Genomic DNA, 23,615 nt, shown 5'->3' on the forward strand with positions numbered 1-23,615 from the left:
CGATCCCGTAGCTACAGTAACTGCTCTCACTTTCATCTCCACAGCTCTTTCTCCACTACCTTATATTATTTTCCTTAAACACTTACCTTTATTAAAATTGAGTTTGCTTATGGGTAATTGGTCTCCTCCTACCTATTCCTCACTAGCGTATAAGCTCTATTAGAGCAGAGACTTTGTCTCTGTTGTTTACTCTTACGTCTCCAGTTGTCGAGAATGTGGCTGGAATACAGTAGGTGCTCAATGAAAGTTTCCTGGCTTAATGAACAAATGAATGAATGAATATTTGGGGTAAAATCTTGTCTCCACTAATTTGGTTCAAATACTGTCTTTAACACTTTTATTAGCTGGATGAGTAAGTCAGCTGCATGAAAGACATTCCCTGAACATCCAGACCTCTTAACTCCAACTTTCACCTGCAAAGATCTCTTCGTCCCTCCCATGCCCTCCCACTCTCACCCCTGCTGCCGTGAAGGAAGCATCCTCCTCCTATTTCTCCTTTTACCCGTGTTCTGGTCCCACCCTTCCTTCTTCTCAAGGACCTGCTCTATCATCCTGTCAGCTTCATTTCCTCTGGGTTCTTTCCCAGCAACATTTAAGAATACTTATGTCAAAGCAAAGCTAAAATATTAAAACATGAATGTGCAAGGCTTTCTCTTCCAACCTTTCTAAGAGGTAAGAGCTTTTGCCCCTAGAATATCACCTAGAAAGGGTCTATCATTCTGTTGAGTGGTAACAGGCTAAAAGTAGTTGGGGGGATGGTAAGGCCAGAAATACTAAATTTACAGTGGAAAAGGCAGAGATCCCCTTGTAGAAGGATAGAATAGACCCTAAAGGTGTTCTGAGGAGAGTGGAGAATCAAGAACTTATTTTGTTTGGCTTAAAAAGAGAATTTAGGGTGGTTGAGAAGGAGAGGAAAGCTGTTTGGGGTGGGAAACAAAGAGATGTTGGGCATGTAAGATATTGAGAGAAATACGAGAAACAAAGAATTTTAAGATACCTTGATGTGTGCTATAAGGAGAGAGACCCTTTCTGGTTTTCAAAAGTAAAGATTCATCTGCTTTCCAATAATATTTGTTAATGTTATTGCAGGACTGCTATTTATTTGAAGGGAACATAACACTGAAGCAAGGCATAAGCTGTAAGTAAGAAAGCCCCGCTTTACCTGGTTTACACTCAGATGTCAACTGAAATTCGTGAAAACAAAACAAAACAAAAAAACCCTTCCAATAGCTGACGTCATGTATCTCTCTCCTATTCTCAACTTCAGTAAAGGGTTGTCCTCCTTCGCTGTGTATAACTCCTCAATTACCACTCCTCAATTACCACTCACATTTCACCCTTTTGCCATCAACTTCCACCCCCACCAATCCACTCTTCTTAAGATCCCCAATCATCTCGGCTAACTCCAGTGAATGTCTTTGGACCCTTATTTTTTTACTGTACTGAATCATTTGGTCATTCCTTTGACAGGATCTATGAAAACCGCAGGTCTAAGCTTTCTAGCATGGCTCATATGTCATCCTATCCTAGGAAACACAGACCTTTGAACCACTAGGAGTGCAGTTACTCCCCAAATGCAGCGTTCTTCTCTGCTGCCACAGGGCACTCAGCCAGCCCAGTACCTCTGTTCTTGTTGGGTCCCCTGGGACCATCAAGCTCTGTGTGTGGCCTCCTTGTTGGTTCTCCATCTCATCTTGAGGTGAGAGAAAAGTATTTTCACAACACTTCCCCTGGGAGGGGTGCAACTCACAGACCATCATGAGCTCTCCGTGAAAGAAGCCACAACACATCTCTCTAATTTCCAACTCTCTCTTTGCCAACCCCTATTCTTCAAAGGCTAGAGGTGAGCAATTATCAAGCATGTAAAACCAATTGTACAATGGTTTAGTCAACTCTTTTGCAAGTACTGTCACTGGTCCAGCACCTTGCTTTGCAACATGGATGTAGCTGGCACCAATTGCTTTGGAGCCTCAGTCAAAACTGAACGAGAATTCCATGTTAAACCAGTTTCCAAAGATGATGTGCCCTGTCTCTTGCCTCCTGGCTCCATATACTCAAGGTGGAGCTAGAGGCTCTCTTTACGTACTCCCATTTATCAAAGTACTATAGAACTGTTTCTGTGTCGAAGCTCTCTCCATTAAATTGTAAGTGTCTAGAAGGTAAAGTCTTTGTCTTTATATCACACACACACGCACACACACACACAACAACAATAACAACAAATTACTCCACTACTCATATTCTTTCAGTCATAGTTCTGTTCTTTTCTCCTCTGAATGGCCAAGTGTCTCATAAGAATGGTCTGTGCTTACTGTCTCCATTTCTTTACCTCCCACTCAGTCCTCAACCTACTCTAATCGAAGTTCTGGTCTCATCCTTGACTGAAATACTTTTCATTAATGTCATCAATTATCTTGTTACTAAATCTGTTAGGTCTTTGTACTTAACTTATTAGTAAGCATTTGGTTCTCTGAACAATTCTCTCCTTCTTGAAACAGACTTCTTGGCTTCTCATATTTAAAAAGAGTCTTATTTCTCTGTTAACTTTCTGCTGGTCCTTGTCTTTCTTTCATCCAAGCTCAAGCCTCTAAACACTAAAGCTCTTCAAGGCTCTGTCCAAGGAGCTCTCCTCTTCTGAATGTCTTCTTTCTCCTCTAAGGAGCTAATCCATGACCATATCTGACACCACTTAACAGCCCACAACTCTCTTCTGAGCAGCAGACCACGGGTCCTGCATTCTTTTTAGCAACAATTCAAAATATCCATTTCTAAAGCAAGCTCACATTGGGCTCATGATGTACTTCCCAACAGGCTCTTATTTCTGTGATTTCTATTTCAGTGAATGGCCCATTAGCCATTCCATTAGGCAAGTTGAAAAACTGGATGTCATCCTTGATATCTCTCTTTTCTTTCTCTCTGATATCCAGTCTACCAGCAAGTCTTCGTGATTTTATCTCCAAAGTGCTCAATCTGTGCACTTTTCTCGATCTCCATCAATCCCTCTAGTCTGTGCCACCATCATCTCCCAACTGAACTATTGCACTGCATCCCAAAGGTGTCCCCAAGTGCACTCAGGCCCCATATATTCATTCTTCACACAGTAGCCAGAATGATCTTTACGCAAACAAAAAATGGTTCATGTCATCATTCTCCCCCTACCTTACCCCTGCTCATATCTTCTATTGGCTTAACAAAAATGAAGCTCCAAACATGCCTTACCAGACCTGTCACAGTCTGCACATTCTCGGCTTCAGCTATATTGGTCTGCTTTATGCCCTCCTGCTCTAGGGCCTTTGCCCGTTCTATTCCTTCTGTCTGAAACCCTCCCTAACCAAATTAACTCCAACTCATTCAGCTCTGTGTTGAGGGAAGCTTGTCTCGGCATTCCTAACTAGGCCAAATCCTCCTCTCAAATCCCTCTCCCACAGCACCTGGCACCTCGCCATTAACTCCCCTGCATCACTGCAATGTGATCACTTGAAGTCTGTCTCAGGATCTGCTCCTTATTGCATTCCCCATGGGCAACAGAGCACTTGACATGCAAGGGAAGCTAAATAAACAACAGTTAAATAGTTAAACCTCAGCAAAATAAATGACCAATAGACAACAGAGTGTCTTATTAAACTAAATCAATGACTGAGTGAAATCATTTTGCTTCGCTGAGCCTCAGTTTCCTAAAGTAAGCAATGGGAAAATGTCACAGAGCTGTTTTAAGGATTAAATAAAATAATATACTCAAATAGCCCAACCTAGTGCTTGTCACGTAACAGACTCTCAGTAAAGATTAGCTTTCCTTATTTCTCTGCAAAATATACATACATAATGACATGGAACCAGGTGGTGAAGTAGAACTAGCCACGGTTTGAAATAAGGGCAGCAAATTTGGGGTGCAGATTCCCCACTGCTACACATGTCTCAGTAGACACTCCATCTCTCCAGGAAAGTCTTTCTCAGTGATGGGTGCTGTGTGTCTTCAGCTTTTACCTTGCCTATTTCTCTATGATAGCAGAAGAGTCATCAGGAGCAGAGAAAGAGAAAAGATAAAGAGACTTGAAAAAGAAATGACAGTTTTCAGGATGGCAAGTACATTATTCAAAGCATCTTGATTTACACACGACAGATGTGTTCCCAAAAAATAACGTAAACTGAATCATACTCTGAATTCACAAGGGAATCTTGGTATTTAAAGGAATCTGCTTTTGAATCCTTTTGGAAAAAGCATCACTGGCATGATGACTAACCTCTCCCCCTTGTGTATGTATCCTGGGCATTGTGTAATCCCTTTTCACTCCAGGCTGGGGCAAATTTATGTATGGTTTATGTAAATGAAGATACTTTTAAATGTTAATTTCTGATGGAAAGCCATCAACGGGGAGGCCCCTCAGAGGAAGCATTCAATAAATCAAAGCTGCAGGCCCAAGCATCTATGGATTATAGCTTGTTGGAGCTTCCCTGACCTTCCCATAGAGACGTGAGAGTCAAACACCCTTCATTGCAAACTGAGACTGAAGGAGCTGAGCAGACTTGCTCATAAGTCACACAAGAAGTGGTTATCCTAGTGAGGATCAGGCTCAAGAAGTTAGGGTTCTGGAATGAGTTGGTTAACAGCTCTATTAGCTTGAAGAAAATAAAAATATAGGATTTCTTCATGAGGGCTTGTGTCAGTAAGAAGCTCAGTGAGACATGCTCAGAAGAGTGTCTGGCATGTGGTGGGTGTTCATGGGAGCTATTTCTGTGACTCAGCTACTCAGCTCCAGTGGTCCAGTTTACCCAGAACCTGGACCAGAGGACCAGGCAAAGGCTCTCACCTGGGGCAGGGGTAAGAAATGAGGAATTTGGAAAGAGATAATAGATGTTTTACTGGGCTACAAAGAGCAGACTAGCATCATCAGAGGCTGCCCACATGTGACCAGAGAACAGGAGATGTTTAGATACATTTACGCTACAAACTAGACCAGGCTGAGCTCTGTAACTATACTGAGTAGCTACCATTTCCCTGTTCTTATTTATCTCATACCTTGAGATGCCTGACATTGCAGTCAAATGATATGTGGCTTCTTTTTTTTATTTATTTATTTTAATTTTTTGTTTATTGCAGTAACATTGGTTTATAACATTGTATAAATTTCAGGTGTACATCATTATACTTCTATTTCTGCATAGATTACATCATGTTCACCACTCAAATACTAATTACAACACACCACCACACACGTGCTGAATTATCCCTTTGATATGTGGCTTCTAAAGGGCAGTGTCAGTGGTGGAAAGAACAGGCTAGGAAACAGATCCCGGGTCACAGACGTCACCTGCCATCAACATCAGAGTGCCCTTGGCAAGCCCATAGCCTCTGCAAGCCACTGTTCTCTCCAACTGGATGAGCTCCAATACAACAGAGTGCAAATGGATGAGATTTAATGCATCTTCAAGCTCTAAGACTTTTAGGAATTTCTGGCATCAGACACAGTACTTGGCACAACGGATATTCTTTCAAAATGAGTTATGATTTCTCACTATTGAGAAAAATAAGAGGGGAGGTGAAGGATAAACCTGGTCTTTGAGGTCAGCCAATCACCTCTCCCAGCAGAGATTAAAATAATGGAAACATACAACAGTAAAGCAGGAAACATCTTAGGAAATATGTTTCCCTGACCTCTGCACTCACTGCTCTTCTCCCTCCTCCTTCCATCACTGAAGGGGAAAAAAGGTGTGTGTGTGTGTGTGTGTGTGTGTGTAGTTTTCACTGGTAGTGGTTGATGGAAGTGGTGTTAAATTGCAGCTCAAAGATTTGTCTTTGATAGATGGTACACTCTATCTGAAATCAGAAATTGGCTATATGGCTTCAGGAAACATATTATCTTATTATGTTTTAATGTCAATCTATAATCCTAGGTGACTGGGTCAAGGGCCAGTAAAGCCTGGTGAGTCTCGGAAGTTTGCCTTGGGCTGGCAAACACAGATTGGTTCTCCTTTACAGTGAGGGAGGAGAGAGGAGAAGAGATGGGCTTGCACACAGCTGGAAAAGGTCTTGGACACCCCATTTAGAGCTCAGTAGTTATCTATCCATTCAGGAAACACTTTGTACCCATTTGGCCATTAATTCAGCAAGAAAACCAAACAGAGGAGGACGCATTTATATCTGATGACACGACAAATGCTGTGAACTGTCCAGTACTCCTCCATGGGCAGCTTCCTTAATCCAACAAATTGTACAATAATAATAAAAATCCTAAATCACAACTGCAGCAGCTAAATTATTTCTCCATCCCAACTGATTCTTTAGAAAGAATGTCATCTTGACAGATCTCTTTTGATCAAGGTGCCTAATTGAATAGAGTTCTCATTGCTCTTGAATTTGTGACCTCAGACCGCTGTGAAATAAATGCAATTTGGAGAATTATTTCTAAACAACAACTGCTACTCCTCTGGGAACTTACCATTGCTTTTAGTTTTTGAAATCGTTGGTAAACCACCTACTGACTAAGCTATTAAAACTAGGTGTTTTGTTTGGATTCCAGGCTAATGGTTCTATAAATTTAAAAGCAAGAAATACCACAAAAGCCTGCACCAGGCCGTGCACTTAGGAGCAGGAGACAGCCACAAGACTCTGCCAGGAGCAGCTGGCCCAACTCCTCTGATCCTGACCCAGTTAGCAGGCTGCCCTCCAGGGCAGCCTGAGTGGTGGTGATTAGAGCTGCATGTGGGAAACCTGTCTAATGAAACCCTTTCAGAGGGGGCAAATTTGTGTGGATTGGGGTTTTTCTCTGCACCTAAAACAGACTGAGTTTGCCAAACTGTTCAAAAATAAGACAAAATTTTTGGAGGCCCAGCAGAGTTCCAGGTGCACTCAGAAACACCATGAACGTGCTTTATAAAGTGAGTTCCCTTTCCCTTCAGAACTCAGCTCCTTCTTGGGTGTACATTTATTGAGCCACGGCGCACAGTTCTCTGTAAGCCCTAGATGGATCATCTCCCACAGTTTTAACAGCACTACTCTGAAGTGGGTGGCAATGCCACACCCATTTTATAATCCCTGAGGCTCAGAGACTTTATATAACTTGCCCAGTGTCTCTAAGAGATCAGAGGTCAGAGCTGAGATCGGAAAGCACTTCTGATTTGAGCCCAAAGTTTAACCACCATGCTATGAAAATAATTTCCAAAAATGGAAGGCTGAGGAGCAATGGGACCTAATGACCTTCATGACGCAAAATTAGAAGACTGATTTCACTTTAGGAAGACTTCAATAGAGGCAAGAAAGCCTTGAGGTTTAAAAAAAACAGTGAGCCTTTGGCTCAAACTGACTTTTTATAAATCCTAGCTCTAGCACTTTCTTGCAATATAAGCTTGGATAAGCTATTAAATGTTTCTAAGTCTTATTTTTCACATCTGTATAATGGGAATAATACCATGGTCATTTTGATAATGAAATAAACTAATGTATATAAAAGTAGAAAGTCATTGCCTGGTACACAGCCAACTCTCAATAAATGGGAACTATAATTTGATCAATGACACATGTCTTAGCATTCATAGTCTTCAACAATTTCTCAAATGCACATATATTCTAAACTACAAAGAATGTTTCAGAACGTGAGCATGAAGCTTCTGTGTTTTGGAAGTGTTTCTTGAAATGCAGCCTAAAACGTGACTTTTATATACCACTGTTCTCTTCTTCTTTTTTTCTCTCTGCTGCCTTTCTACATTCTCTTTCCCTCTGCCCCTACCAGAACAGGGGAGCCTTTCATCAATGTATAAGTCCATGGCTAAAATATGAGTCATGGTAGGAACGAAAAGGAATATTCTGTCTGTGTAGTCGGCAAGAGCCCGTGGGGCAGATTCTCATTAGAATGCTTTACAATAATATCAATCAGTATTAAAAATGTATGTTCTACTCAATTTTTAAAGTATCTTAAATAAATCTTTAAAAAAAGCTATTTTGTTTTATCTTCAGGGCTCTGTGAACAGTCAGCCCTAAGGGGCCCTTGTTCCCCCAAGTATAGCCCCAAAGTGGTTTCTACAAAGGCCTGCCTCCACACATGGCTTTCTGGGGGGGTCTCTGGGTGATGTCAATTCTTTGTTTGGTGGCAGCCCAATAAGAGGGGAAAGGACTGTTTGCTCCATCAGGCTCATTTACCATTTGTAATGGCTGCACAGGAACCAGCAAGTCAATCCACACCCTTCATGTACAAGCACTGTTCTCCTACTGCACAGAAAAGGCCAGTGAGTCTACAGGAAAGGAAAGAAAAGCACTGCCCCCGTTACAGGGCTGGGAAAACTCAGGGGAGGCTAAAAATGGAACTAGATATTTTCAGAAAGGAGCATGTTGCCTTTTTTATAAATATCTCTTTTGGCTGGCAAACCTTGCCTTCCTCTGCGTCCCCACTAGAATCTCCTTGGCTGAAACCTAAATGCCTACAGGGGCCAGAGTGAGACTGGCTAAGTGTAATGCAACAGAGAATAGTGGGGATTGAAGCCAAATGGAGAATGAAGGATGTTAAAAGATATTCAAAATAACAATGTAACAACAATAACAGTTCTACATGTGACAACTGAAATCTGTCTGCTTCCTAGAACTGATGACTATGCCCTATTCTAACCATTAAAGTCCATCCAAAATAGGACAACAGTCTCCTATTAACCAGATTTTCCTGCTTCTCACACCCAGCTAATACATCTTACCAAATACCATCCACTTTTACTTCAAAAAGTGTTATCTAGTCACGGCACTGGCTCCCAGCAGAGGCACACAGTTCCTTTTGCAGTAAAAGCTGTTTCCCATTCTCCGGTCATTCCACGGCTTTTCCTTCCTGTGTGCATTTCCTTCCTGGATTGCTTTTCCATCACTTTGTTCTTTGTCTACTTCAAGAAATTCAACTTCTCATAAATGTGACTCCATCTCTAGTCAAGTCAGTAGTTTATACGCCTAACCTACCCATTAACCTGTGACATCCTTGCATGCAGAGGCCTTGTCTAATTTGCCTTAGTTTCCCCATACCTAGCACATCTGCTGACCCATCGAAGGCCCACATCTAGCTAAAGGATTGTGAACGAGTCAATGAATCAGTGAAAAAAAGTTTGAATAAACGAGTTTCAAAAAATATAGTGCTCTAGCAGCTATTTTATAGGGCACTTTATGTTTGTCTCTTGAAATCTTTTGCAGTCAGAGGTCTGATACCAGGATTAGCTATTTCCAGAAAGAAGCTGATGGTTATCCTGATCAACAGTGGTGTGCACCTCTAGGAGACAAAAAGAACAAGCATGGGAGTAAAACCAAGAGGACTTTCAGAAAGACGATGAAGTCCTGCCCACCAAGTGTAGCCTGCCTAGTGACCAGGAGATTGACAAAAGAGCCATGATGTTATTAAAACAAAAATGAAAGAGGACGTCCGCCTCATGGCGGAGTGAGCTTTCCCGTAAACTCTTCCCCCGATAAGATACAACAAAAGGAACAGTCACAGACCAACAACGGAATCCTAGACAGCGAAAAGCAAGATCGGAAAGATCCACACTGCCGCACATCTGAGAAGAATGCGCTGAGGCCCCGGAGGAAGTGGGGAAGGGTAAGGAGAACTCCTCTCCCTCCCCATCAGATCAGCCATCCTGGTCCGCGCAGCTCCCAGAGAGGGGGGAGGGGCAGCCCTCTGCGGGGAAACTGTAGCTCTTTGGGCTTTCTCAGCCAGTGGGAAACTCCCACACAGAGGACTCAGAACTGCTACAGGGTACCATCAACATCTGAGCACCCCAGAGAGCAGATAACGAGGGGCAAATGAGAAGCCCCCCACGCCAGGGACCCAGCGGGCAAAAGAGAGAGCCCCCCCGCCCCCGCAAGCCGGACCCTGCAGCTCAGCCGAGCAGACCAGACCAAGTGACCTGCGGATCGCAGTGAACAGCCAGGGCGGAGCGCAAGGGGCTCAGATCACACAACCCTTTACCCCCACAGAGTGGCGGCGGGTGGGAATTGCAACCAGCTATTTCCAGGATAAGGAAAAACAAAGCCAATACAGGAACCACAATGCAAAGGTACATGAAATCACCAGACCAGAAGGAAAATGACAAGCACCCAGAAACCAACCCTGAAGACACAGAAATCCATAACATAAATGACAGAGATTTCAAAATAGCTATCATAAAAAAACTCAACGAAATATGAGACAACACAAACAATTCAATGAGATTAGGAGTTTCTTCACAATCATAATTTTCTTCTTGAAATGATTTCTTCTTGAAATCATAAAGAAAAACCAATCAGTGCTGATGGAGATGAAGAACACAATGGAGGAGATAAAGGAGAATCTGGAATCTTTAAAGAACAGAGCTGACAATATGGAGGAAAGAATTAGCATTATAGAGGATAGGAATACAGATATGCTCCAGATGGAAGAGGAGAGAGAACTAAGACTAAAAAGAAATGAAGAAAGTCTCCGAGAAATATTTGACTTTATTAGGAAACGTAACATAAGAATTATAGGTATTCCCGAGAGAGAAGAGAGGGAAAGAGGAAGAGAGAGCTTATTCAAGGAAATAATAGCTGAGAACTTCCCAAATCTGGGAAAGGAGCAGGAAATACCAGTAAGCGAAGCCAACAGATCACCTAAATACGTCAACAGGCAAAGGCCCACTCCATGGCATATAGTGGTAAGGCTGGCCAAAGTCAATGACAAAGAAACAATATTAAGCGCAGCTAGACAAAAACAAAAAATAACGTACAAAGGAACTCCCATCAGGCTCTCAGCAGATTTCTAAACATAAACTTTACAGGCTAGGAGAGACTGGAATGATATATTCAAAATACTGAAATACAAAAACTTTCAGCCAAGAATACTCTATCCAGCAAAAATATCCTTCAAATATGATGGAGAAATAGTAACTTTCCCAGATAAAGAAAACCTAAGGGAGTTCATGGCCATGAGACCCCTACTACAAGAAATACTCAAGAAGGCTCTCAGGCCTGAAAAAAAGAAGAGAAAGGGAATACAAAGCTTGGAGCAAGGAGAAAAATAGGAGACAAATTCAGAAAAATAGTAGATCTTTACCAGAATAGGTTAGCAACCACTTAAATACCAAAATCAAAGATCAAAGGAAGGAATTCACCAAAAATAAATTTAACCTCATCTCTGTAAACACACCCACAACACAAGATAGAATAAGGTATAACAAGAATGACTTAGAAGGGGAAGAGGAAAGTGATTGAATTGACTTAGTATAAGGAAATAGGAGGCCATCAGATAATGGACTATCTCATACACAAGATTTTTTACACACACCTCAAGGTAACCACTAAACAAATAATCAAAACAAAATCACATATGATAAACAAAGAGAAAACTAGAAGAGTCAAAAGACAGAACAACCAAACTGAATTGGCAGTCCGAAACAAATGGGAAAAGAAACAAAGGAAATGCAAAAGAACCAGAAAATAAGTGACAAAACAGCAACATTAAGCCCTTATATATCAATAATTACCCTAAATGTAAATGGATTGAACTCTCCAATCAAAAGATACAAAGTGGCAGGATGGATTAAAAAGCAAGACCCAACAATATGCTGCCTCTAGGAAACACATCTCAGCTCTAAAGACAAGCACAGTCTCAGAGTGAAAGGATGGAAGACAATACTCCAAGCTAATGGCAAACAAAAGAAAGCAGGTGTTGCCATACTCATATCAGACAAAGTAGACTTCAAGAGAAAACAGGTTAAGAGAAACAAAGAAGGGAAATATATAATGATAAAAAGGACACTCCACCAAGAAGACATATCACTTATAAATATATATGCACCCAACATAGGAGCACCAATGTACATAAAGCAACTATTAACAAACCTAAAAGGAGACATTAACAACAACACAATAATAGTAGGGGATCTTAATACCCCACTTACATCAATGGATAGATCATCCAGACAAAAAGTCAATAAATAAATAGTAGACTTAAATGAAAAACCGGACAAGATGGACCTAGTAGACATATACAGAGCACTCCATCCAAAAACAGCTGACTACACATTCTTCTCAAGCGCACATGGAACATTCTCAAGAATAGACCATATGTTGGGAAACAAAGCAAGCCTCAGTAAATTTAAGAAGATTGAAATCATAACAAGCATCTTTTCAGACCATAATGCTATGAAACTGGAAATCAACCACGAAAAGAAAACTGAGAAAGTGACAAAAATATGGAGATTAAACAACATGCTACTGAACAACCAATGGATCATTGATGAAATTAAAGGAGAGATCAAAAACTATCTGGAAACAAATGAAAATGAAAATATGCCATACCAAATCATATGGGATGCAGCAAAAGCGGTCCTGAGAGGGAAACTCATAGCGATACAAGCCCACCTTAACAAACAAGAAAAAGCCCAAATAAGCAACCTTAAATTACACCTAACAGAGCTAGAAAAAGAAGAGAAAAAAATATAGGCAACACACTATTTGATGTTGGCCATAAAGGAATCTTTTCCAATGACATGCCTACCCAGATTAGGGAAACTAAAGAAAAAATAAACAAGTGGGACTTTATCAGATTAAAGAGCTTCTGCAAGACAAACGAAACCAGAATCAAGACGAACAGACAACCCACCAACTGGGAGAGAATATTTGCAAAACATACATCTGAGGGGCTGGCCCCATGGCTTAGCGGTTAAGTGTGCGTGCTCTGCTGCTGGCAGCCCGGGTTCAGATCCCAGGCATGGACCGATGCACCACTTCTCCGGCCATGCTGAGGCCGCAGCCCACATACAGCAACTAGAAGGATGTGCAGCTATGACATACAACTATCTACTGGGGCTTTGGGGGGAAAAATAAATAAATAAATAAAATTATTTAAAAAAAAAAAACATACATCTGACAAGGGGTTGATCTCCATAATATATAAAGAACTCACACAACTGAACAACAACAACAAAAAACCCGATCAAAAAATAGGCAGAGGAAATGAACAGACACTTCTCCAAAGAAGATATACAGATGGCCAATAGGCACATGAAAAGATGTTCAACATCACTAATAATCAGGGAAATGCAAATCAAAACAACACTAAGATATCACCTCACGCCCACTAGAATGGCTATAATCACCAAGACAAAAAACAACAAATGTTGGAGAGGATGTGGAGAAACAGGAACCCTCATACACAGCTGCTGGGAGTGCAAACTGGTGCAGCCTCTATGGAAAACGGTATGGAGATTCCTCAAAGAATTAAAAATAGAGATGCCCTATGATCCAGCCATTCCACTACTGGGAATCTATCCAATGAACCTGAAATCAACAATCCAAAGAGGCTTATGCACCCCAATGCTCATTGCAGCATTATTCACTATAGCCAAGAAGTGGAAGCAACCGAAGTGTCCCTCGACTGACAATTGGATCAAGAAAATGTGGTATATATATACAATGGAATACTACTCACCCATAAAAAAAGACAAAATCATCCCATTTGCAACAACATGGATGGGCCTGGAGGGTATTATGTTAAGTGAAGTAAGTCAGAAACAAACCCTGTATGATCTCACTCATATGTGGAATATAAACCAACACATGGACAGAGAAAACTGTATTGTGGTTACCAGGGGCAATGGGGGTGGGAGGTGGGCACAAGGGGTGAAGGGACACATATATATGGTGATGGACAAACAAAAATGTACAACCCAAAATTTCATAATGTTAAAAACTATTAAAACATCAATAAAAAAATAATGAAAGAAATTAACCCTCTCCCAACAAACATATGGTCACACATGTACACACAAAGCCTGATGCCAGGAGCCCCACATTCAGGACCCCCTGCCACTAATTAGCTGTTTAACCTTGGACAAGTCATTTAATCTCTCTGGGTCCTTGTATATACATTATTTTTAAATTTAAAAAATTTAGTGTATATGAACTCTAAGTTTTGTTCTTTCACTAAAAGTCTATGCTGCTAAGCTCTCTCAAGGCTTTCCAGTCAGCCTTGCAGACTCTTCAGTAAGAGCTCCCACGCTGGTTCAGCTTACGCAGACTAAGGAGTCCAGAACGATAGAGCGCGGTCACCCTCCCTTGTTTGACACAGTCCCATCTATTCTCACCAGCCAGTTTGTTTTCTTTACTGTAGACACAAGGACAAGATGCTGCTTGGTTTGAAAGACTTAACTAATTGATTTCTATGTACAATAAAATTGCATCTAATTTTGCACATTCATATTAATGGGAGTCTCTTAAACCAGACTCTACTTGGACTCGCTAGACATCTCATTTTGGGGATCAAAATGAGTTAAGAATACTCAGCCTCAGAATGTAAAGGCCTTGATACCTGAACTCACCAAGGGAGTGAGCTTGAGGAATCCAATCCACACAAGCTCCCTGCCACATGAGTCACAGGTGTCCCCAGCCCCGTCAACCCCAGTTAGAACACCATTCTGGCATCACTGCTCAATCACTCTTCTTCAGAAGGGCAGACACCTCAGAGACAGAAATGTCACTGCCAGCCACAGACGGCCGAGTTGCAGGCAAGAAGCACCTTCAGATGCAACCTTGTGGAGTCTCTCTGCCACACAGTGTGAACAGTCACAGGCAGATAGGTCTAGGTGGAGGGGTGGCTTTTCCACATCTCACACACCTACTCTTTTAAGAAATAGCCAGTCTAATGGTTTGTTAATGATTCCAGATGCAACCCTAGACCTCAAGTGTTGAGTGTCATAGAAATTTCATGTAGGTCAAAACACTTTTATGTGTTCTTTAGGTCCAAAAATAGAAGCAAAGTTCAGGTTTAGTTAAAAATCTAGAATGAGGCATTTCCTATGAAAAGAAATGCATTAGGCCAGGAAAGCTGTATTCTGTGTGCCAAAGGTTGCAGGGAGATGACCACACACCTACAACCCAATGGGACATTAAATAACAAGATCACCAACCCTTCCACTGTTGCCATCTGTGGTTTGTCCCACAGAACTTACAAGAAGTGCCTCCCTTCTGAGCACTACATCATATTTCAATCCCTTGTGGAAGAGTGATGGGGTGGTCGCATGAGGGGAAATGCTTCACAGGGCATTTCTTTCAACTGTCAGCCTGTCACATTAGTGTCGACTGTTGTCACTAAGAGCAGGAAAGCTTTGGGGCCCAAGAAATGCCAAGAAAATGGCAGCCAGTGGGCCGGGCAATCGCCAGCCTTCTCTTGTTAATATATGCAGTGTATGCACCATTTCTGACAATATTGCTTCTGCCTCACTTGCCATTTAGTGTTAAGAGGCTCCTAGAGTCTACTGCATTTAAAGAGTAATGACTGTTTTCAGGGTAAATGCTCTGTTAAATAACCCTGGATTATTGTGTCGTGTTATTACATTTATAAAATGGCATTTCAAAAAATAATAATTGTTTTAGAGTTAATTGATGTTTTTAACTATCACTGTGTGGAGAATTTTTATTCAGCAGACAGAGAGTAAGCATGGGAGAAAGAGATTTCCATCGAGAGAGTTGGTACTGAAAATAGAAATCACTCCTGCATGTGAAATCCTGGTGGAGAAGGCCCTCCTCCTCAGAGCACTGCTTTCAATAAGCTCTTTTCACTGCAATTAAAGCCACCACAGGACAAAGGTAAGAATCAGCTGCGTCCCCAAACGCAGTCTGCGGGCGCTGGGCCTAGCAGTGGTACGGGGGCAATGGGGGCCTCGGCACAGACTCCCTGGCCATTTGCGCCCACGTGGGCAGGCCTGGCCCCTGAGCAGCCTGAAGCAATGGCAGGGACCTGGAGCTTGGCAGAGCAGCGGCTTTTCAGATGTGAAGTTAATTACATGGTCGAGAGTCTCAGAATTTCATACAGCTAGAGGCAGAGTTGAATGCAAGGATGTTACAGGATAAACTAGGAAATTCCAAAATCTCCACGGTGGGAGAGTGCAAACAGTGGGTAGCCCCGAGCACCCTCTTGGTGTGGTGGCATGGTGTCACTTTCCTCATATTCATCAAAATTCTTCCGTCACTACTCCTCAAGCATGGCTACTGGGGACTAATCCCTACTATGTGAGTGAGAGATTATCTCCTCATCACATGATCGCCTCTTACCAATATTTCTATGAAGTAGGAATCGGGTATTATTATTATGATAGTTTAAAATATAAATATACGCACACACAGAGAAGATAAAGCTCATTTTCACTACGATGGAGCTTAATGGAGAACCAAAATCTTTATATTTTCAGTTCATTACTGTTTCCACTACATATTCTCTACACAACATCCTCATACACCTTCAGGACTACTATTGTAGCTGCATGCCAGGAGCCAGATAATGGTAGTAACTGGACAAAAATCCAGGCTAACTTGGAGAAAAATGGAAGGATGATAAAATGTAAAGGTAGAAAGCATGATGGAAATCATCTAGTACAAACCCAAAATTTTAAAAATGAGGAGACTGAAACCAAGAATATTAAGCAACTATCCAAGATTATTCATCTAGATATTAGAGCTGAAACACATCCATATCTCTGACTCCAGAAATCCTACATTTCCCCCTAATACTCTTCTACCAGTTCATACAGAAGTCTGCATGGAAACAATATCATCACTTCCTCCCTTCCTCTCAACCACCACCATTGATAATGAGCAGGTTCAACCCTGGTGAAAAACTACAAGATAATTTTGACTACCTCAACAGCTAGAAATTGATCATTCGAGCAACAAATATGTGCCCCAGTCTCCTGGATGCCAAATAACCAGGAGATAAGGCACCAATTCTGTGAGACCAGAATGATGCTGCAAATGGTCATTCCATGATTCAGGAAGAGACACAATAGAAGAAAGCTGGAATTTATGACCTCCTAATCAAAGCATAATTGGCAAAATGTCCTGACTTTTCATGCATTCAAGACATCCTGAGGAGAGTTTTCCTGATATTTTGGTAACTCTCCTAAGAGTAAGCATTGATATGATATGGAAAAGAAAGTCAAACCCAGAGAGCAGTGGGCACCACCTGACAGCAAAGACACCACCTCAAGTGACTGTCTAGCCACACAATGTACCAAGAGTCTAGGTGTCATATGCATGATGGTGGGATCCTTCACCTCTGTCTTCACACTCCACGGCCTCTTTAACCACAAGGCCATTCAAAGGGTAGAAATATGGCTTGAGGGAGGCGGCGTCAAGATGGCGGCGTAGGCAGACTCTGAACTCACCTCCTCCCGTGGACACAGCCAATTTACAACTACTCGTGGAAAAATTACCCCTGAGACAGAACTGAAAACTGGATGAGAGGAACTCCTGCAACAACGGACAATCCTAACTGGGGTGGAAGAGGCAGAGACTCCCTTCCGGAGAGGAAAAACGCCGCCTTCACAAGCCGCCAGCTTCACGGCCGCCCGGGAGCAGCTCACAGGTACGCAGCCTCCCTGGAGGCGCGGGGCCCTGAGCCGGGGAGCACCCCCGCTGTGGGCATTTTGTGGACCCAGCACAATCGACACCAGTGGCATAATATCTGACCTTGCCTGCTACTAAAGCATTGGGGAGCACCCCCAGAAAACCCGGTTCACAAAGAAACTAAAACTGGCTCTTAAAGGGCCCGCGCACAAACTCACCCGTTCCAGAAAGCATCCTAAAATCACCAGAAAGAAAGGTGCACACTGCTTTGGTGACAAGAGACTCACCTAATAGGCCCTGAGTGCATCTCGGTGAGGGGTGAGACCTCTCCAGGGACTGGGACATTGGCGGCGGCCATTGTTGTGGCCTGGTGTGAGCGTGCTGACACAGACGCCATTGGAGTTTTCCCTGAGACCTGCTAGCCCAGGGTCTGCTCCACCCGCTAGAGCACCGATTTAATCCAGCTCAGCCAAGGCAGGCAGCCCACCCTAGGGACTGGCCCCACCTAACAACAAGCCCTCAGGCAACGTGTGGGCCTGCATAGATTGGTGACTGGATTTTCTGCAGCCTGGCAACTGAGCTGACTTGAGCGGGGCAGGGTGTGCACAAGGAGCGGGTGGAGAGTGTGGGGTGGTGGCGGAGTGTGTGGGGCTCCCGCCGTGGAGAGACTGGGTCCGCTTGGGGAGGTCGGGGCGCTCACACGGGGCAGGACTGTGTTGACTGTGTGTGTGGACCTGTGGGCGGCAGGGCTTGTCAGCTGCAGAAGACTTGTGCTTCTCAAAGACCCACATAGGAGGTTTGCCCCACCTTCCAAAGCCTGAAACAATTGGGTGCTCCTGTGCCTGAGGCCAGCCCCACCCAGCTGCAATCCTCAGAGAGCTGACAAGAGACCTAATAGGCTAGAGGTTTACAGCAATTGTAAGGCCCTGAGCCTAACAACCTGCCACACTGGGGGCCTACTCACTTAAAAGAAATACTGCAACACAAATGTGGTATTAGAACTTACAGCCAACTGTGCTGGGGCTTCCCACACCTGATAAAGAGACTGAAGGGCCCACAACAACTACAAGCAGCTGAGCATTACAACAGCTGGCCAGGAGCATAACTCAGCCTCCCTGGGTGCCTATAGGGAGAGCTAACAGGCCACAATAGAAGGACACACGTAGCCCACATAGGGGCCACCCCTGGAACATTGAGAACTGAGGGAAGCACACTGGAAGCCTCCTAAGGCATCACTTACATAAGGTCACCTATCCAAGAGCAGGAGACGTAGCTGACCTACCTAACACGTAGACACAAGCACAGGGAAAGAGGCAAAATGAGGAGGCAAAAGAATACATTCCAAGTAAGGGAACAGGACAAAACCCCAGAAAAGGAACTAAGTGAAACAGAAATGAGCAACCTACCTGACAGAGAGTTCAAAGTAAGAGTGTTAAGGATGCTCACTGATCTGGGGAGAAGAATAGATGAACTCAGTGAGAATGTCAACAAAGAAATGGAAGATATAAAAAAGAACCAATCAGAAATGAAGAATACAATACTGGAAATGAAAAACTCATTAGAGGGACTCAAAAGCAGAGTAGAGGATACAGAAGAACGGATCAGTGAGCTGGAAGAAAGACTAGAAGAAATTACCCAAGGTGAACAGGTAAAAGAGAAAAGAATTAAAAAGAGTGAGGACAGTCTAAGGGACCTCTGGGACAACATCAAGCGCACTAACATCCGTGTTATAGGTGTCCCGGAAGGAGAAGAGCGAGACAAGGGGGCAGAAAATCTATTTCAAGAAATAATAGATGAAAACTTCCCTAACCTAAGGAAGGAAACAGACATCCAGGTACAGGAGGCACAGAGAGCCCCAAACAAGATAAACCCAAAGAGGCCCACACCAAGACACATCATAATCAAAATGTCCAGAATTAAAGATAAAGAGAGAATCCTAAAAGCCGCAAGAGAATGTCAAGTTACATACAAAGGAAACCCCATAAGGCTATCAGCTGACTTCTCAGCAGAAACCTTACAGGCTAGAAGAGAATGGCACGATATATTTAAAGTGCTAAAAGGAAAAACCTTACAGACAAGAATACTCTACCCGGCAAGGTTATCGTTCAAAATGGAAGGAGAGATCAAAATTTTCCCAGATAAGCAAAAATTAAAGGAGTTTGTCACCAAGAAACCAGTGTTACAAGAAATGTTAAAGGGACTGATTTAAGGGGAAAAGAGAAGACCACAAATAGGAAAAATTATCTATTTCCACGATTAGAACGTAATGGATACAAATGCACAAAAAGAGGTTAGATATGATATCAAAAACATAAAAGGAGGGAGGAGGGTAGTTAAAGAGTACAGCTTTCAGACAGAGGTCAAACTAAAGTGACCATCAATTCTGTATAGAAGAAGTAAGGAACAGAGAAGGACTACTTAAACACTGAGGAAACAAAAATAAAAAGTTAAAAATGGCAGTAAGTACATACTTATCAATAGCTACTTTAAACGTCAATGGACTAAATGCCCCAATTAAAAGGCATAGGGTGGCTGACTGGATAAAAACAAGACCCATATATATGCTGCATACAAGAGACACACTTCAGACCTCAAGACCCTCACAAACTGAAAGTGAAGGGATGGAAAAGATACTCCACGCAAATGGAAATGAAAAGAAAGCTGGGGTAGCAGTACTCATATCAGACAAAATAGACTTTAAAACAAAAACTGTAAAAAGAGACAAAGAAGGGCATTACATAATGATCCAGGGAACAATCCAACAAGAGGATATAACACTTGTAAATATCTACGCACCCAATGTAGGTGCACCTAAATATATAAAGCAATTATTAACAGACATAAAAACAGAAATAGACAGTAACACAATAATAATAGGGGACTTTAACACTCCACTTACACCAACAGATAGATCATCCAAACAGAAGATCAATAAGGAAACATTGGCCTTAAACGACACCTTAGAACAGATGGACCTAGTAGATATATACAGAGCATTCCATCCAAAAACCGAAGAATACACATTCCTTTTCAAATGCACATGGAACATTCTCCAAGATTGATCACATATTAGGCCACAAAACAAGTCTCCATAAATTTAAGAAGACTGAAATAATACCAAGCATCTTTTCTGACCACAACGGTATGAAACTAGAAATCAACTATAGGAAGAAAATCAGAAAAGCCACAAATACATGGAGATTAAACAAAATGCTACTGAACAACGACTGGGTTAACGAAGAAATCAAAGAAGAAATCAAAAAATACCTGGAGACAAATGAAAATGAAAATACGACATGCCAGAATTTATGGGATACAGCAAAAGCGGTTCTAAGAGGGAAGTTTATAGCGATACAGGCCTATCTCAACAAACAAGAAAAATCTCAAATAAACAATCTAAAAATGCACCTAAAGGAACTGGAAAAAGAAGAACAAACAAAGCCCAAAATCAGTAGAAGAAGGGAAATAATAAAAATCAGAGCAGAAATAAATGAAATAGAGACCAAAAACAATAGAAAAATTAATAAAACCAAGAGCTGGTTCTTTGAAAAGATCAACAAAATAGACAAACCTTTAGCTAGACTCACCAAGAAAAAAAGAGAGAAGGCACAAATAAGTAAAATCAGAAATGAAAGAGGAGAGGTTACAACAGACACCTCAGAAATACAAAAGATTATAAGAGAATACTATGAAAAACTATATGCCAACCAATTCGACAATCTGGAAGAAATGGATAAATTCTTAGAATCATACAACCTTCCAAAACTGGATCAAGAAGAAGTGGAGAATTTGAATAGACCAATCACCAGTAAGGAGATCGAAACAGTAATCAAAAACCTCCCCAAAAATAAAAGTCCAGGACCAGACGGCTTCCCTGGTGAATTCTACCAAACATTCAAAGAAGACTTAATACCTATCCTTCTCAAACTCTTCCAAAAATTGAGGAGGGGGGGAAGCTCCCTAACTCATTCTACGAAGCTGACATTACCCTGATACCAAAACCAGGCAAGGACAACACAAAAAAGAAAATTACAGGCCAATATCACTGATGAACATCGATGCGAAAATCCTCAACAAAATACTAGCAAATCGCATACAACAATACGTTAAAAAGATTATACACCATGATCAAGTGGGATTTATTCCAGGGATGCAGGGATGGTTTAACATTCGCAAATCAATCAACGTAATACACCACATTAATAAAATGAAGAACAAAAATCACATGATCATCTCAATAGATGCAGAGAAAGCATTTGACAAGATACAGCATCCATTTATGATAAAAACTCTGAATAAAATGGGTATAGAAGGAAAGTACCTCAACATAATAAAGACCATATATGAGAAACCCACAGCTAATATCATCCTCAATGGTGAAAAACTGAAAGCTATCCCTCTAAGAACAGGAACCAGACAAGGATGCCCACTGTCACCACTCCTATTTAACATAGTATTGGAAGTCCTAGCCAGAGCAATCAGGCAAGAGAAAGAAATAAAAGGGATCCAAATTGGAAAGGAAGAAGTGAAACTGTCACTATTTGCAGATGACATGATTTTATATATAGAAAACCCTAAAGAATCCACCAGAAAACATTTAGAAGTAATAAACGAATATGGTAAAGTTGCAGGATACAAAATCAACATACAAAAATCAGTTGCATTTCTGTACACTAACAATGAAGTAGCAGAAAGAGAAATTAAGAATACCATCCCATTTACAATTGCAACAAAAAGAATAAAATACCTAGGAATAAATTTAACCAAAGAGGTGAAAGATCTGTACACCGAAAACTATAAAACATTTCTGAAAGAAATTGAAGAAGACACAAAGAAATGGAAAGATATTCCGTGCTCTTGGATTGGAAGAATTAACATAGTTAAGATGTCCATACTTCCTAAAGCCATCTATAGATTCAATGCAATCCCTATCAAAGTTCCAACAACATTTTTCACAGAAATAGAACAAAGAATCCTAAAATTCATATGGAACAACAAAAGACCCCGAATAGCTAAAGGAATCCTGAGAAAAAAGAACAAAGCTGGAGGTATCACACTCCCTGATATCAAAATATACTACAAAGCTATAGTAACCAAAACAGCATGGTACTGGCACAAAAACAGACACACAGATCAATGGAATAGAATCGAAAGCCCAGAAATAAACCCACACATCTATGGACAGCTAATCTTTGACAAAGGAGCCAAGAACATACAATGGGGAAAAGAAAGTCTCTTCAACAAATGGTGTTGGGAAAACTGGATAGCCATATGCAAAAAATGAAAGTAGATCCTTACCTTACACCATACACAAAAATTAACTCCAAATGGATTAAAGACTTGAATGTAAGACCTGAAACTGTGAAAGTTCTAGAAGAAAACATAGGCAGTACGCTCTTCGACATCGGTCTTAGCAACATCTTTTCAAACACCACATCTGACCGGGCAAGAGAAACAATAGAAAAAATAAACAAATGAGACTACATCAAACTAAAAAGCTTCTGCACAGCAAAGGAAACCATCAACAAAACGAAAAGACAACCTAACAATTGGGAGAAGATATTTGCAAACCATACATCTGATAAGGGCTTAATCTCCAAAATATATAAAGAACTCATGCATCTCAACAACAAAAAAACTACCAACCCAATTAAAAAATGGGCAAAAGACCTGAACAGACATTTCTCCAAAGAAGATATACAGATGGCCAACAGACACATGAAAAAATGTTCAAAATCACTAACTATCAGGGAAATGCAAATCAAAACTACAATGAGATATCACCTCACGCCCGTCAGAATGGCTATAATTAACAAGACAGGAAACAACATGTGTTGGAGAGGATGTGGAGAGAAGGGAACTCTCATACACTGCTGGTGGGAGTGCAAACTGGTGCAGCCACTATGGAAAACAGTATGGAGATTCCTCAAAAATCAACGATAGAACTACCATATGATCCAGCTATTCCACTGTTGGGTATTTATCCAAAGAACTTGAAAACACCAATTTGCAAAGGTACATGCACCCCTGTGTTCATTGCAGCCTTATTCACAATAGCCAAGACTTGGAAGCAACCTAAGTGCCCATCAAGGGACGAATGGATAAAGAAGCTGTGGTATATATACACAATGGAATACTACTCAGCCATAAGAAACGATGAAATCCAGCCATTTGTGACAACATGGATGGACATTGAGGGTATAATGCAAAGTGAAATAAGTCAGAGGGAGAAGGCCAAATACCGTATGATTTCCTTCATTAAGTAGTAGATAATAACAACAATAAACAAACA

The 23,615-nt window shown here is 41.5% G+C and overlaps 1 protein-coding gene across 2 annotated transcripts in view; it reads right to left on the reverse strand.

Moving 5' to 3' along the window:
- The window catches only part of OPCML (opioid binding protein/cell adhesion molecule like), a 497,258-nt gene that overhangs the window by 444,498 nt on the left and 29,145 nt on the right, over positions 1-23,615 (reverse strand). The window contains exon 1 of one of the 2 annotated variants that reach the window (XM_087433941.1): positions 17,611-17,711. The exons of the other annotated variant lie outside the window; for it this stretch is intronic. Coding sequence (XP_087290067.1) covers positions 17,611-17,681 — 71 coding nt within the window. The 5' untranslated portion in view covers positions 17,682-17,711. Of the gene's footprint in view, positions 1-17,610; positions 17,712-23,615 lie in introns of those variants that run through there. 2 annotated transcript variants of the gene reach the window in all.

The sequence above is a fragment of the Ceratotherium simum genome, chromosome 7, assembly GCF_057802395.1.
Source record: "Ceratotherium simum simum isolate JZ-2026a chromosome 7, ASM5780239v1, whole genome shotgun sequence".
Lineage (NCBI taxonomy): Eukaryota > Metazoa > Chordata > Mammalia > Perissodactyla > Rhinocerotidae > Ceratotherium > Ceratotherium simum.